The 16,805-nt window shown below is 42.9% G+C and overlaps 1 protein-coding gene across 5 annotated transcripts in view; it reads left to right on the forward strand.

Annotated features, from left to right (window-relative positions):
* CPLANE1 (ciliogenesis and planar polarity effector complex subunit 1) overlaps positions 1–940 on the forward strand; it is a 113,728-nt gene extending 112,788 nt beyond the window's left edge. For all 5 annotated transcript variants that reach the window (XM_019496028.2, XM_019496024.2, XM_019496025.2 and 2 more), the window contains one exon: positions 230–940. In XM_019496028.2, coding sequence (XP_019351573.2) covers positions 230–370 — 141 coding nt within the window. In that variant the 3' untranslated portion in view covers positions 371–940. The remainder of the gene's footprint in view (positions 1–229) is intronic.
* The last annotated feature ends 15,865 nt before the right edge of the window (positions 941–16,805 follow it).

Below are 16,805 nucleotides of genomic sequence, written 5' to 3' on the forward strand. Positions count from 1 at the left end.
AATAGGATTGCTGTGGGCTCATTTCAAGTTGCTGCCCAGTAGCTAACTGGGCCATACTCTGGAACAGTCCTATTGCTTGGAGGAAGAAAGTTAATCCAGCATATCTTTTATAATGGACCTGCAGTAGATAGTTGGTGAGACCAGGATAAGTTTGAGATGCTTGTGATAAGCAGGTATTAAGAGGACCATGCATACCATGGCTTAAATTTCATCCTTTTGCTCCTAATAGGGTTCTGTGCCTTATGATGATGATTGCCTTCCTCTCAGCACTGATGATATTGATAACGTATCGGAAAGCACAGGAAGTATCCTCAGCAAGCTGGACTGGAATGCAGTTGAGGCTATGGTAGCAAATGTGGAAGACAAGTGACAAGTCGTACACTTTCACAGCAGTTAAAGCATGCACATTATATCACGTATACAAATATAGCATAGCACATGTACACAAAAATTCTTGTTGAAAGCAATGGGGAATTCTGTTTAAAGCTCAGTGGTGGATCAAGGGACCTAGTGGGAACCTGCAGAAAGTGTCTGCCTTCTTTAAAACGTTCTCTTTTAGGCTAGAGCCTAATCCTGTATTATGCAGTGGGTCTTCAACTCTTAAAGAGTTGAGCAAGCTCAGGACAGACTGTCAGCGTACAAAGGCCCTCAGCATTAAATTTATCCTTTGCATTTGCAAAGAGCCAGGGAATGGCACTGGTAATAGTGATTTGATTTCTAAAAGTCAGTATGTGCATCCAGTGTAGATAAAGTCTGAAGGATCAGGTGTTTTCTCCTCTGCTTTTTAATATCTCAGATTAATAAAATTAAGCTTTTTCACTTGAAGAGCACTGGTGTTTCTTGTCTACATTTTTAAATATTAAAATATTTGACTATTTTGAAATTTAAGAATTGTGAACGATTGGTTTGGCTTTAATAAATGCTTGGTTTTATTCAGTTACTGCATTGTGTGGAGTCACCACTATTGTGTCATTCTTGTCATAGAAGTCACAAAGCTATAGAGCTGGAAGGGACCTCCAGAGATCATCTAGCCCAAACCCCTGCCTGAAGCAGGCTCATCCCTATCCAAACCATCCCATACAGCCATCATCTAAACTACATAAGACTACCCTCAACCCTGACAACATAAAATTAACACCCTAACCTGCCACAGGTAAAACAGGGGAATCATGGCACCAATGTTCTCCTTCTATAAAATGCTGTCAGTATACATTCAAGAGGTCCCTGGTCAAGGGCACCCCCTGCTACAGAGGAAGACAAAAACCTCCATAGTCCATACCAATCTGACCGTGCGGAAAAATTCCTGACCCAAATATGGTGATCTGTCGGACCCTGAGCAGAGGGGCAAGAACCTCTAGCCCAGAACCTCCGGCTTTGCACTTAGCAGCAGACTTGGCACACCCGAGTTGAAGTCTCCAGCCTTAGCTGTAGCCAACACACACTGCCTCTAGGGAGACTTAAAAATACCCTGACACATGTAGCAGAAAAAAGGAAGGGTGGGGGAGAAAGGGGTGGCAGGAACAACCAGCAAAGTCCAGAAGCATGAGAAATACCCATTGTAGAAAATAGGCATAGCTATGCCTAGATCACCCCTGACTAGGAACTGTCCAACCTCTTCTCAGACACCTCCAGTGATGGAGAGCCCACAGCTTCTAGGCAGTTTATGCCACTGCCTCACTATTCTCAGTGAAGAAGTTTTTACAGATATTCAATCTAAGTTTGCTTTGCTGCAAATTCAAGCCATTGGTTCACAGCCTCCTTTCTGCAGGGAGAGCAAAAAAGTGCTTCTTTTTCATGGTAGTTTCTTAAGTATTTGAAGACTATCATATCCCTTTTTAGGCACATTTTTAGCTTGCAGAAAAGGTGCTTAACTCCTCAGCCTCTCCTCATATGATTGGGCTTCTAAGCCCTTGATCATCTTTGTTGCCTGCCTCTGGGACCCTCTCTAACTTTTGCGTGTCGTTTTTTAAAATATGGAGCCCAGAACTGCACACCATAGTCCAGTTGAGGCCTAACCAGTGCTGAGTGGAGGCACCATCACCTCCCATGTCTCTGCACCTACTGCTTCTTTTGATGCATGTCAAAACTGCATTGGCCTTTTGTGTGGCTGCGTCACACTGCAGGCTCATATTGAGTCTGTGGGCATCAGAGACTCCCAAGTCCTTTTCCATAGAGCTGCCATCTAGCCAGGTGTCCACGTTGTGTATCTGAGCTTTCGATTATACCTGCCAAGGTGTGGCACCTCACATCTGTCCACAACAAACTTCATCCTGTTAGCTCTAGCCCAACTTGCCAATCTATCGAGATCCTTCTGAATTGTGCTCACATTCTCCAGTATCTTCACAGTCCTTCCAAGTTTGGTGTCATCCACAAACTTACTCAAGAAGCTTTGTATGCCAGCATCGACATTGTTAATAAATAGGTTGAACAGCACCAGCCCTCGGGCAGAACTGTGTGGGACTCTACTCAAAACCTCCTGCCATTCTAACGTGAACCTGTTAATAATTACCCTTTCCTTATGGCTTTTGAGCCAGTTATCTATCCACCTTGTAGTAGTTTTATCCAGCCCACATTTCTCCAATTTGTTTATGACCAGGTTGTGTGAGACCTTGTCAAAAGCTTTGCTGAAGTCCAATTATCAAAATCCACAGCATTCCTTTCATCCACCCAAGCAGTTACTGTGTCAAAGGAGATCAGGTTTGTTGGACACAATTTGTCATAAATCCACGCTGGCAGCTTGTGACCAGCCTTTCCTCCTCCAGATGCTTGTTCCATAGGATATAGTACAGCAGCTCCCCAGGTATTGAGGTGAGACTAACCGGTCTGTAGTTCTCTAGATCCTCCTCCTTGCCTTCAAAAAAAGAAAAAGAAAAAAAAGAGGGGCCCTACATTAGCCCTTTTTCAGTCCTTTGGTACCTGGTCTGTCGCCCAAGACTTCATGAATATCATTGCTAAGGGCTCAGAAATCTCTGCTGCCAGTTCCCTTCCTAGGCTGGCAGAGGAGACTGCATGGACCCTGCTGGGCTGGGGGGGGCACATGCCTGCCTCTTCTCCCTGATCCCTACCCCTGCTCCAGCCGAATGTACACACACAGGCACCCACACTCTACTCTCACTCTGCACATGGACACAGACACAAACACACTCTCTCTATAATGAACACACACAGACACACTTTCCCCTCAGGACCTCACCCCTCCCCCACTCGATCACATGGAGGCAGCCCTTCCTCTGCCCCACCATGAGCCACCTGCACCCTCAATCTAGCTCCTCACCTGGCCCCTATTACACTTACCTGTAGGGAGCTGCTGCCCAGCTGTCCCGTGTGGACATGCAGATACAGAAGGCCAGGCTGGGTGGCTGTCTGTGAGCAGGCAGCAGCACTGGGAGGGGTGGCTGTAGGGGAAGCTAAGATGAACTTTGGGGGGGCTATAAGAATGGAAAAGGAAAGCATACAGGCAAGAGAAGAATGGGCAGGTCATCAATGAAGCATACGAGGAAATAGCAAAAAACTGCAGTGACAAAAATCAGGAAGGCAAAGAACAAACCGTAAGGTTCCTATAGCCCCAAAGGCTTCCCAGCACCGCCGCCCACAAAGGCATGGTGCAGCGCTCCTGGCCTGGCCCGGCCCAAACTGCACCCCCTTCCACCAGGTAGGGTGCAGCTCTCCTGGCCCAACTTGCCCCCTCCCTGCAAGCACCGTGCCACCAAGCCCATCCCCCTCCCCTCCGCTCCCTTCCCCCAGGCACGGTGCAGCTCCCCCAGCCCAGTCCTGCCCTGCTCAGCCCCATTGGTGAAAGGGCCCTGCTTCCAGCTCCCAGGGAAGCAAATGCGAAAGCCACGGTTTGACCTTGGCACCATTTTTGTCTCCCTACTGGAAGACAAAAACAGGTGCTGAGTTTAAAACTGCAGCTTTCACTTCCCTGGTGATGAGGATCCTGGGGCCCTGAACTGGTAGAGGCCCCTGGGCTTGTGCCCAGCTGACCCATCCATTAATCTGCCTATGTCCCTTTGTTATCTAGAAAATCTGTGTTAGGTGTCTAGCTGCAGCTAATTTTTTTTTTTTTGTGAAGACTGAGGCAAAGTAGGTGTTGAGTAGCTCTGCCTTTGCATCTTTGGTTAAGAGTTCCCCCTGGCTTGTTAACAGAGAAGCCACAGCTTCCTTGGTCCTCCTTTTTTGGCCAGCATACTTACAGACATCTTCTTGTCCTTCACTTCCTTTGCCGAGTGCTGATCATTCTGTCTTTGCCTTCCTGATTTTGTCCCTGCAGTTTCTTGCTATTTCCTGCTATGCTTCGTCAGTGACCTGCCCATTCTTCTCTGGCCTGTATGCTTTCCTTTTGTATTTGAGGCATTTTAGAAGCTCTTTGTGTAGCCACACTGGGCTCTTGCCATTCTTTTTGTGCTTTCATTGTGTCAAGACAGTTCCTTGTTGGGCTTCCAATACTGTGGCCTTTAGAAGCTCCCAGCACTCTTATCCTTCAATCTATCCTTCTTGAATTGGATTAAATCTGCCTTTTTGAAACCCAGCATCCTAATTTTGTTAACCTCATGCTTTCCCTGTCTCAGCGTCTGGAATTCTATTATATTGTGATCACTTACTCCCAAGTTACCCATCACCTTCACATCCTCACATCCTCCACCAATTCTTCCCTGTGAGGACAAGATGCAGAATAAATGATCCCCTAGTTGTATCCTCCACACAATTTAGAATCGGATTGATAATTAATATTTGGCTGCATTGTTCTACCTGCAGATGTCTGGAAAACTGGAGTCTCCCAGTACCATCCCACAGCTTTTGGATATATTTGTCACCTGCTTGAAGAGTGCCTCATCCACCTCCTCTTCCTAATTAGGTGATCTATAATAAACCCTCAGCATTGTATTGGTGCCGTGTCTTTCACCTTTCATCTTCACCCAAATGCATTCTGCTTTGCTGTCTTCTTCCTCCTGAACCAGGAACAAGTGTATGGGTTTTGGACATACAAGGCAACACCACCACTTTTTCTTGCAACCCTGTACTTCTGAAACAGAGTGTAACCCTCCATGTTTCATTCCAGTTTAAGAGCTGTCCCAAAAGTAATGCCTATCTGATGATAGTTTGGGGGTTTTTTTCCCCCAGAGGCTGCAGCTTCCAGCTTGTCTTGTTTATTCCCCATATTTCTCACATTTGTATACATGCATTGGATGTATTTTGCATTTTGACTTCCTTGCTTCCCTTTTGCAACACTTGTTGCAGTCCTGTGCCTCTCTGGTCCTTTCCCAAAGTTGAGGTGATTCTTTGAGTCGTTTCCCCCCTGGACTGTGCTCTGCTGCTGGAGGGTTTTGATCACCATCCCCTGTTTAAAGACTTCCTTACTAGGTTGGCCAGATAATGCCCAAAGATGCTCTTCCCTGTTCTTGTAAGATGGATCCCTTTTCTAGATAGTAGTCCTCCTCCCAAGAACATGTGCCCATTGTGGAAGAAGCCAAAGCTTTCACGTCAACATCACCATGTCAGCCACACATTCACTTCCAGGATACAAGAGTTTCTGCCTGGATCCTTACCTTCCACAAGAGAATTGATGAGAACACCATTTGTGCTCCATGCTCCTTAGTCTTCCTGCCAAGAGCCTCATAGCCACCTCTGATCTGCTCAATGTAACTTCTGTCAGCATTGCTGGTGCCTACGCGGACAAGCAGGAAGGGGTACTGGTCCAAAGGATGGATAAACTTTGGCAGTCTCTTTGTGATGTACTGACTTCGGGCTCCAGGCAGGCAGCACATCTCTTGGGCCCCTAAATCTGGATGCCTCTGCCCCTCTGCAGAAGGGAGTCACCAACCATCTCTTCCTCAGTGCAGTCATCCTGGAGCCCGTCCTTGGGCCTTGCACTTCCTGCTCTCTAGGCTGCTGCCTCCTCTGCCTTGTGCCTGCAGATGTCCTCTTCTCTGCCTTTTCCTCACCAATTCCACCACAAAGTGCTTGACAGCAGTTGTTGCCATCAGTCTGCTGCTCTTCAAGTCTGGGGGCCCTCCGAATTGTCATGTCATCACTTCTCCTCCTTCCCTTGGGCCTAGTACCAGCCTCTCGTGACTCTTGTCCAAGTAATCCATCTGGTCCCGGATGCAATGCAGCATGGATATCCGTGCTTCCAATCTTTGAATCTTCTTTTGGGCAAACGCCATCTTACTCTCATTAAGGAGATGAAGTGCTCCTGACCCTCTGGGAGAACATGGACATGGCATACCCCACACAGCTGACCCAGACTCTATCTGTGCCGGCTTTGCTCTCTGGAGAACGTCTATGCTGCAAGGAGAAAAAAGAGGAGTGGGGGAACAGGGAAAAGACACCACAAGAACCTACACATCAAACACTTACACCAGGCCCCTTGCGCACGCTTACACACACCAGGTTTGCTGAGGGCTGCCTTTTTATAAGGCTATCATACCTCAATTGCCTAAACCAGCCCCACTCAGAGTAAGCCCTGTCAGTCACTCCAGAAGGAGGAAGAAAAGAAAAGAACAGAGGGAGAAAGGAGGAGGGAAAAAACCCCAAAACAAATGCACACCACAAGGGAAAAGGAAGAACAAAAACCCCACACCAGGCCCTAGGCAAACACTTGAGCACCACGCAGCTACTCCAAGTCACTAGCACAGAGAAACCCCTCTTCAAGGTAGTCCCACACCTCAGCTGCTTATCCCAGAACAACTGCTAGGTTTACCGCCCAGTCTGCCCTGGGGCTGCACTTTTATCCGGCTGCCGACCATAGCTCCACCCCTCAATTACCTAAACCAGCCCTGCCCACAGCAAGGCCCATCACTTGGTCACTCTAGAAGAGGGAAGAAAAGAAAAGAACAATCCTCTGAGCATTCTTTGATGCCAGTTTGTCACCTCTAGAGCCCAGGGCTGAGCCAGCTCCTAAGAGGGCTAGGTTACTGCAGTTGGTTTTAATCTACCATGATGCAAGACATACCACAGATGGACTTAAAAACAATGCAGTGCACACACAGCACACACTGGCTGAAGGAGGGCCCTGCTGCATGTCTGCAGTATCGCCAGCCAGAGCCCCAGACACAAAGTCAGCATCTTCTTCACCCCCCCACCCCCAGAAATAAACTTCTTAGAAGCCTTTAAGTCTTGTTTGCCTTCTTAGTTTCCTGAGATGCAGTTTAAAAGCTTTACTCCACAATCACAAGTGCTACCAGCTTAATTGAAAATAAAGCTGCAGGACTCCAGGAGTTGGGACACAAAGAAAAGCACCAAATATTGTGAGACTCAGCAAAATTGAGAGCTGGAAATACTATGCCCTTCTCCCAAGCCCTTTTCCTCTTCTGCCCATCTGCATCCACTACATCCTCCCTTGCCTCCCACCTGCTCTCCCTCACTGTGTGACAGGTGAGACACTGAAGCCGTCTTCCTATTCTGCCCTGACTAATCCTGTTTACCTACATCAGGTAAATCCATCCTCTTCCCTTTTCATCTGCTTCCTCCCTCCACTTGCTTCTTCCCCTCCCCACATATTCAACCTCTGAGCACCCATCTTCAGTGAAGCTATCTTAGGTTTGGTCCCTTGAAAGCACTGAGAGGTAGCAGCCATATTTGTGAAGAGCCATCCTGCTACAACTGTTTGTGGAAATGACAACCATGTTATCTAATGGAAACCTATGGCTTCAGTGCTGCTCAACGCAATGGAAGGATGACAGGTATTTTGAAAAAGGCCAAAATGAATGTCTGTTCCCAAATATCTTTAGGTCACAACAAGTTTTTGAAAAGCCATCATGACATTCATCTGTTACTCATCCCTCACTTGCAATGACAGTATTTGATGGATTATTGGAGCTGCACCGCCATTTCCCTTTCTCCTGGTAAGGGAGAATCATATCTCTCTGATTTTAAATTGCTTGATTTAGAATCACAGAAAGTTAGGGCTGGATTTCCTTCTACTCTTCCTGTCTTTCATAACCTCCCAATTTCTAGCTCTAAAACCATTATGAATCAGAAGAGAAGAGTAGTTCCCTTGACAAGCTTGCTACTGCTAGTGCAGGCAACCAGAAAAGCAACTTCCCCCCCCCCCCACACACACACACATTAAATGCCATTATCTTGGTCAGCAACAACTGGACCCATGTACGGTTTGCTGGAAATGTTCTCATAGAAATCCACTGCTATTTCTGCAGCCAGCAACTCCAATAGCCAACGGGATTTGAATGGATGGAATGAGTCTAGCTAGGAAAGGGACAAACATAGCCCTTGGCCCTCTACATTGTTTCATACATATACAAATGTCCGTTCCACAAATTCTGAACATATGAAAATTAGCCTTTGACAAAATATAGATGAAAAACCCTGACTCATCCATGCAGCTACTATCCAATTTCTGTAAAGGGATGGAAAGGTTTCCAGGTGCACCACAAATCCCTTTGTAACAGCCATCCTTCCCTTTTCCCTTCCAAAAGACATTCTGAGGTGATTCTTCCTGTGAAGTATTCTTCAAGGTTAGTTGATAAAACCCATCAGGGATCAACGTTTGTGCTGCTGTTGTGCTATTATGTGATGTTCCAAATAAAGTTCACATAATCTTGTGTTTTCTCCCTTCCAGGGGTTGGAAAGCTAAGGTAAAACAGGATCCTTTCCTTCTTCTATTTCAGGTGGAAGCTCATAAAAGAACAATATTTCCAGCAATGTCTGGGTCCCCCCACCCCAAGCAAGACATCCTTTCCAGGATCGCTTTGTCAAAATAAAAGATAGTAAATGGAAGGTCCTTCTTTCTAGCAGAGATTAATTGCGAGTGAAAATACAGTACCATCTTTGAACTAAAAATATGTCTAAAAAGATAGTTCTCAGATAATGCCAAAAGGTGGTTAACATGAACCAAGATCCTATGGTTCAGTGATTTCACAGAAGCTGGGCTACAGTGATTTGATTTTCTTAGAAAACATCACAACAGAAGCGGTCCATAGGCTCTCAGGTAGCAGAAGCCTCTCTCTAAAAATAGCAGGACATTTTTTTTTTTTTTTTTAACATTTAGACAACCATGGAAACAACACATAACAAATGAGCCTGTAGTCCTTCCTTCCCCCTGATGGGAAAGTTAAATCGACCACCTACTCCATTATCCAGTTGGACTCGAACTGGCTTCTCTGTCTGGTTACTGTAAGCTAGGTATATAGTAAGCTTCCTTTCCTGTTCCAGTACGTTGATGTGAAGGTCTTCGTTTCTTTGACCAATTTATTTTTACTCATATATTTTGGCTCCTTATGATAGGAAAAGACTGGTGTCTGTCATGACAGTAGTGGATCCCCTGGCAAGAAGAGCAGGTAAGATCTACTAGACCAAAAATTCCTGACGTGTTGGGAAAAGGTGGTGTTTCTTCAAAACCAAAGTGTTTTGGTCCTATAGTATGACTGAGAAACTAAGCCAAAGCAAGAGCCATCAAGCCAAGCACAGTAATGTAAGAGGGGCCAAGACAACAATTCAGTCCACAATAACAATTTACTTGGCCCCTCCCGGAGACAAAACCATGTGGTCCTTCCATAATGAAGTAAGGTTGAATGAACGGGAATGAAAATCAGGTTTTTTTGGTTTGGTTTGGTTTTTTAAATGTTGTTAATTCCACGGTTCCTGGAGGGCCCAGTCAAAGAAACGGACCAACTGTATGAGGGGTTGTATACATAAGCAGGAAGACACCATCCTTGTCAGAAAGGGAATTAATGAAAACTTACAATAAGCCCCAGGAATAATGGAAGGACATGCTTCTTGAAGAATCTGGGCCTTGAATGGTTATAAACATTGTCCCAAAAATAGTGCAACTTGAGCCCCTGCCCAGTCAAGATCTGCCAAGATCTACTAGAGTATTGGAGAATATTCCTGTGGTGAGCCTGAAAGGCACTAGGAGTCTGCTTGGTCTTGATTATTTACTATTTGATGAGGTGCTGCAATAGGTAACAAAATGATTTCTTGCAGATCAATAGCTAACAGAAATCTTCCTAGGTGCAGCTGCTACTCAGGGAGCTCCTAGATCCATCTTTGTTTTCTTGTACTCCTAAATGCAGGTTAGCTATTTACATTTTGAAGTTCAAATAGCTTTATCCCCATGGTCCCCATGATCTTCATCCCCAGGTTCAAAAAGTCAAAAAAGGATATGAGAAGGCACCAAGAATAGCACACATTTTAGCATCATTAGAACTGCTGGTTGTAACAATTTTGGGGGGAACGAGAATAAGATGAGAAAAAATTACTGAGTGCATTGAAAGCAAGACATTCTTGACAGTGATGCTTGAAAATACAGAAAGATCATTTGTTCAATATTATGCCTTCCCCTGGGCAAAAAAAAGCACAAGTGGACATCCTTCTAAGCAATGAATGATGGAAGGGAGACCACACACAGTTGGGACTTGGATGTGTTGGGGCTGAGGTTCTTCCCTTCATATTTAAGTCTTTTAGGCTCATGAGCCTCAAGACTGAACTGGACCACTGAGAAAATGCTGACTTCTGAGCAATATTGGACTGAGTTTAGAAATCTGCCTGGCCTTTGCTGGAGAAAAAACAAATCAGAGAAAACGTCCAATTGCTTTATTGATTTTTTTCTGGATTTATTTATAATCCAGACCAAGAGTTGAATTATATTATAGCATTTTACTTAAGGGCTAGACAGCAAATCAATCTTATTTTATATAACTGGATTTTGTGTCACTGGGGACACATATTGGGGAAATAATAATTTAATTAATGAAATAACACCACTTGCCATGTCTAGAGTGTTTTTCACCTGCACCAGTCAATAGACTTTGTAAAGTTTACAGCCCTTGGACAGCAGGCATTATTTTCACGCATCAAGTGAGGAACTTGATGCAGAGAGAAGGGCTCTTTACACTACAAAACACAAGTGGTAATACTTCACAGCAGGCATCCCCAGACACCGTGCAAGTTTGCAGACCTAATAGCACAGCTAAATTCATCCCAAACCCTCCTACACCCCAGCCCACCCTCAAGCTGCAGTCAGACCAGCCCAAAGGTGCAACTATACAAGTTGAGGGGAAGAGACTTCCTCACTGTACTGCTTTATAGGAACTGGCTCATCCAGGGTTGTTGCTAATGCATCTTTTCCCCACAGAAGCTTTTGATCTCTCTCACAAGAGACACTTCTTACCAGAGGCCATTCTAACAAACCAGTGTCTAGCCCCCTCATTCCCAGCAGGTTGGTGCTCACTAAACCACACTGCACCCTCCCACAGAGCTCCAGGAGCAGCTGGGCCTCCCCACGACACGTCTGTCTCTCTGATGCTCTGGTCATTATGTACAGCCCATGGAAGTTGAAGCAGATGCTTGGTATGGCAACATGGTACAAGGCAACACTGTGAAGAGGGACCTGAGCTAATGGTGTATGCTACACCCTGATGCTGGAGGCACTGCAGCCATGCTTTCCTGGTGCTGCCCTGCTGAGAATTAAAGCTATTTGGCCCGAGTACAGTGCTATTCTAACCTTGCTCCCCCATTTCTGGGTCCAGTGGTAGATTGCTCAAAGCTAGGTCAGATGTCACCACCTTGATTATGGGCTTGACTTAGTCTACCAGCAGGACAGCCCTAATCCAGATGGACACTAGAAAGTTCATCTCCCTTGAACACATGAACACTGGAACAGAACATTTTGCTTGTTATGAAATTCAGTGAATCTACAGACAAAGCCAAAAAGTTCTGTAAGTCATCATCCCTGGCCTAGGATTTAACCAGAAGTTTGAACACTTCCAACGTTGCATCAGCCATAACTAAAATTCCTTTCAATTATTTTATTATCCTTACAGAAGAAGATAGCCCCTTCAGAAATTCTCAGGCAAGAACTATGCTTACCCGCCCAAAACATTTGGAACATTCAATCCTTCACCTTTGTCTCTGAGGGGACTTCAGTCAGTTTGATGAACAAGATAAAGGCGCTCTATCTTGAGAATGTACAATCTCTCAAATCATTCTACATTTTATGTACTGATGGTAGCCTAGATATCCAAGTATCTTGTTTCTCATTGTGAGGCGATTGTAAAAATTTAGAACCTCTAGGCAGGGATGATTTACCATCAGGGTATTTCCATACACCATGGGTCCTTATCCTTTGGAACAGAAGCTAGGAAAAAACTTTTGTATAGGAAAAGAAAAATGTTCATAAATATGCAACATTGTAGTGTCTTAATCAGAAGGCACCAGCACTCACCTAACTCACATCCTCTGTATTAACAATTGAGGGTCCATTTCAAGGGGCATAAAATAATTTCTTCCTCAGAACTCTTGACATTTTGGCACAACAGACAGGAATATCCCAGATAATTGGGGTATTTCCTTAGTGAATGAAAGTGCTTCTGCTTATGATGGGGCAAAGCCTTGGGGAAACTCTCACAAAAACTAAGGGGAAGTGGGAATGCTCACAGCTGGGGGGAACCACTGACAGCAACACCGAGACATATCTTTGAGTGCAGCAGAGCAAGTAGCATCCAAGTAGTTCTAAGAGATGTTAGCAGAGAGCCTCTCCGTTTGTTAGATGAGAAGGTAGCCATATGACTGCCTGTAGCTGGCTGGGTCTTGGGCTAGAGGTTCTGACTCTACATGTTGCAGGTACACTCCCCTGTATATGGCAGTCACTGGAAAAGAACACTTTTCCATTTCCTTTTTCTCTTAGGTGTCTTCTGAAGAAAGCTGCATTCTAGCTCCTCAGTAAGGCAGAGCAGAAACTAACACTAGTAACCATAATCCCTTTTCGGTGGGAGAAAACTCTTCTGATTTATGTTTGCCTGCCAGCCAGCCACCTATGGACAGGAGAGAGCTTGTTAGTATAAATTATGAAGGATATACCACACGAAGAGAAAAATCAGAGAAAAGTATCAAATGGGAAAGAGAATGCACAGGGGAGAAAAATCATGGAAAAGGCAGAAAACTTACACAGATTATATAGCTTTCAAAAAGTCTCAAGTAAAATTGGGAAGTGAACAACTTGCTAGAAAGAAATGGTAAACACTCAAAATAGGATGGATGTTTAGAAAGATCTAAGTACTTTAATAGCACTGGTCCCATTCATTTTCCCTCTCCTAAGCCATTAACCAACCAGCTGACTCCACTTGGACTTACTTACAGCCCTAATAATTGACCCAAGATTGCTACGTCAACAGGAGCTTTTAGGAGATGCACAATTTTCAAAATCAGACCACTTACTTAGTCCTTAAGTACAGATTTAGAAAACTAACATTAGGCTTTCATTTCTGAAAAATCACTGCCAGTATAACATTCTTTTTAAAAGGTATTAAAAATTTGAATGAAGCAATAAAATGCAAATGAAGGCACATGAAGATATAGAATACAAAGAACAAAGTTAAAGAAGGGATACTAAGAGCAAAGAATAAAATAAATTATATGAATGAAAGGATATTGCAAAAGCTTTTTATACTGTTTAATGTAGAATCATAATGCAGTGTCATTCTGCTATAATGAAATGAGCTACAAAGCTGTAAAGAAAAATCGTACTTACTTGAACAGTTTTCTTCAAATATTCATCTTCATTTTTTCACTTCATAACAAGCCTGTGCCTTAGCTGGAACTTTGAAGATGCCAAATTATCAAGACAGATGTAAGGTATGTGGGACAAAGATCCACTTCTAAATACTACTTTAGCAAACTAATGGATAGGAACTATTCATCTATGGGGATGTATAAGATAAATAACATATATGTGCTATCTTCCATAAAACAAAGCCACAGCTTCAGCAGACAATGTCTTTAGATAGTTGGACAAACTAATGTAAAACAGATTGCCAATGCCTTTTCATACCAGAAATCATTTGTTATCTTGAAATTAAAGCTTGTACAAACTGAGCTCTATGCTACCATCTATCAAACCTCATATAAGTAACATGAAAAAGTCCCCTTACCAGATACCACTCAGACAGAATGATTAGGTTTCTATAACTGGTCCTTTAAGTCATAGAGCACAATGCATTTAGTTAACCATTGTTTGGATTAATTCAAGGCTTTCCCATACATAAATGCCATAAAAGCATAAGCATTTTCTCTCAAAATGAAGAGTGATGTTTAAATCTAATATCCAAACTGCCCTCGGTTCACAAAGAACCTCTGCAATTCCTTCTCTGTTTCCCTATACTCCAAATGTCAAAGTTGGTCAAAGGAGTTCAAGTGACAATCTTGAGGACATTTTGCCATTAGCAGCGGAAATACAAGTTTCTTCATATACTCCCGCCAGTGCTGATGTTTCTAACCTTTAGGAATGCAAGCACAGTTGTTTTTATATGTACTCAGCCTAAGACTGCTAAGAAGCAGGACTAGTAATATAAACTTTTGGTAGCAGTTTTAGATTGGGAAACTGGAAAAAAAAAAATCACCAATTAATTTCATCTAGTCAAAAAAGAATCATGAGGTGGTAACAACTTAAAACAGCAACCTGTAATAAAGGGTTCCCTTTTTGTAATTCCAGGGATACTCATTATCCAAAGGGTTGCTAAAGTAAAAACTACAGTGAAATAACACGGAAAAAAGCAAAATACGGCAACAGTTCTAACTTCCGTATTACCATGAACCATAACAAGGAAGAATAGTTGAACTGAAAGGACCCCTCCCCCACCCCAAACGCACTAAATTGGAGATGCCAACTTTCAGGATTAAGGCTGCTGCCTTGGGCTGAGTATAGCTTTTGATTTGTATTTGTGGTTGTAACATTACCAAGAAACTGATAGTTTACTGTAGGGTCCCTCAAAAGAAGCCATCTACGTAGACACCCACATGATGTTACTCAGATACATGGTTAAGTTTTGTCATGCTGAAGTAATAGACAATATTTTAAAAATAATTGAATTTGGATTTGACAATTCCTATTAACCCCAGTCATAAGATTTAGTTTTATTTTTGTCAGAGGCAGTGAAAATAACTACACAATTTAATTACAGTTCAACCGATTAACTGACAACTGAGAAAAAATAAGCTACTGCTGCCACTGTAAAAACTTGCTGTGTTGGTCTTTCATCTGATGAAGAAGCCAGGCTCAAGGTTGTGAAGCTATGAAAAAATCTTGCTTAACATAACATAGGAGCATGTTATTCTTCATCTTTCCTTAGACTGTTTTTGGAATGAGTAGGTGGGAAGAGTCTTGAAATTGTGTAGCTACAAAGTAAAACAGATTCAGAAGCTATCTTTTTCCTTTCACAGAAATAAAAACAAGCTGATTGTTCAACAAAAGGCAGTGTTTTATTTATCTTGAAAAGCCAGTAGTTAAAGGAGAGTCCTGTGCAGATTAAATCATTGTTCTTTTCTACAACTAGAAAAAGACAAAAGTAGCAGAAAATCAGCTGATACATGGACAGCAGTTAGTGAGCTGGACCTGGTGAAAGAAGTTTTACATGCTGTTTCTCCAATGAACCATTACAAGAGGTAATGACTAAGCGGCCTTGTTTCAGCTTACTCTTGACCAAGAGCAAGACAACTGTTTAAAAAATCCCCAAAAACACAGGCCTTGCAACAAGAAAGGTGTACGCCTGAAATAGAATTCCTGAGAAAAGATTTGAATTGCAAAATCAAATCTTCATCCTTGGGATCAGCCATCCATAACTGGATAATTTGCTAACTGCTGAGAAGCGTTTACAACTTCAGGACTATTAGACTCTGCATGGGAAGCAAGTGCTAGAAAAAAACATTGCAATGGTCATTAGTTGCCTAAAAATTCACACAGTTTGAATCCGTTTTGAAGAACAAGCAAAAAAGCTGCAAGAGAAACAGGTAAATTCAGATTTTGTTGATAAGAATAAGACTACCACTGTACATTCTTCCTTAGCCTTTTGAAAGTCCTCATGTATTTGCAGGCTTTATGGCACATCTCAAAGAGATATTTTACAGCCCTGCCTGAAAACAAACACCAGAAAATCTGTCAACTAAGACTGTTCAGATCATGCGGATAATAGAGCTTCTGTTCCTAGGAAAGATCCTGAACTGCAAGTCTCCAAGACAGAATCAGACAGAATTGAAAGGGAAACAGAGAAGCTTTCTGTAAAGATTACAAACTTCCTGCAGAAAGCTCTCATGCGCTGAATAAAGACCCAACACCATGGTTCCCCAGACAGTTTATGAGGGCACATAAACTGGCAGCAAAGGCACGATTTGGGCACAAAGTAACCAGAAATCTAGCAGTTAGTTGTGTGTGCATGCCTTTTTAGGTTAAAACCTTTTATTTTAATGTAGAAGGGTTCAAACTAAATTTACTGAAATATTTATTTTAAATAAAATATTAAAGTATTGTGAATTGTTAGAATACTTTTAATATATAGCCAACAACTTTTAGCAAAAACCAAGAGAAAACACTAATTATATTAAAACTCTTTTAGCCATTACAGCTCAGTTCTTTAAAGATTATAAGATGACAATTTTTCTGACATTTATAAAACACTTGAGTTTGGTGTGGCTGTTTTCAGTAAAGAGGCAAACAGGGATTAAAAACATTAACTTGAGCCGTTGCTATTTCTAGCACATGACTCAGGAATAACTGGTGTTTGAACAAAGGTTTTAGGATCCTGTTTGAATTCAACTCTTCAAACATTACTGGGTTACCCAGCTAAAAAAAAAAAAATGAGCTAATTGTAAAGTAGGAATAACTAACACATCCAGCCAGTAACATATCTTCTTCTTAAGTAGTACTGGATAAATTCCACCATAACCAACTGTTTTGTCATGCATCTCAAGATCAACCACATGCAAACCCTTTTAGTGCTATAAGGAAATTAAAATTTTTGTATAATATTCGTCCCAAGGGTTCTGTATGAATGCACCTAAATGTTGGCATCACCTTG

The sequence above is a fragment of the Alligator mississippiensis genome, chromosome 3 (assembly GCF_030867095.1).
Source record: "Alligator mississippiensis isolate rAllMis1 chromosome 3, rAllMis1, whole genome shotgun sequence".
Taxonomy (NCBI): Eukaryota; Metazoa; Chordata; order Crocodylia; family Alligatoridae; genus Alligator; species Alligator mississippiensis.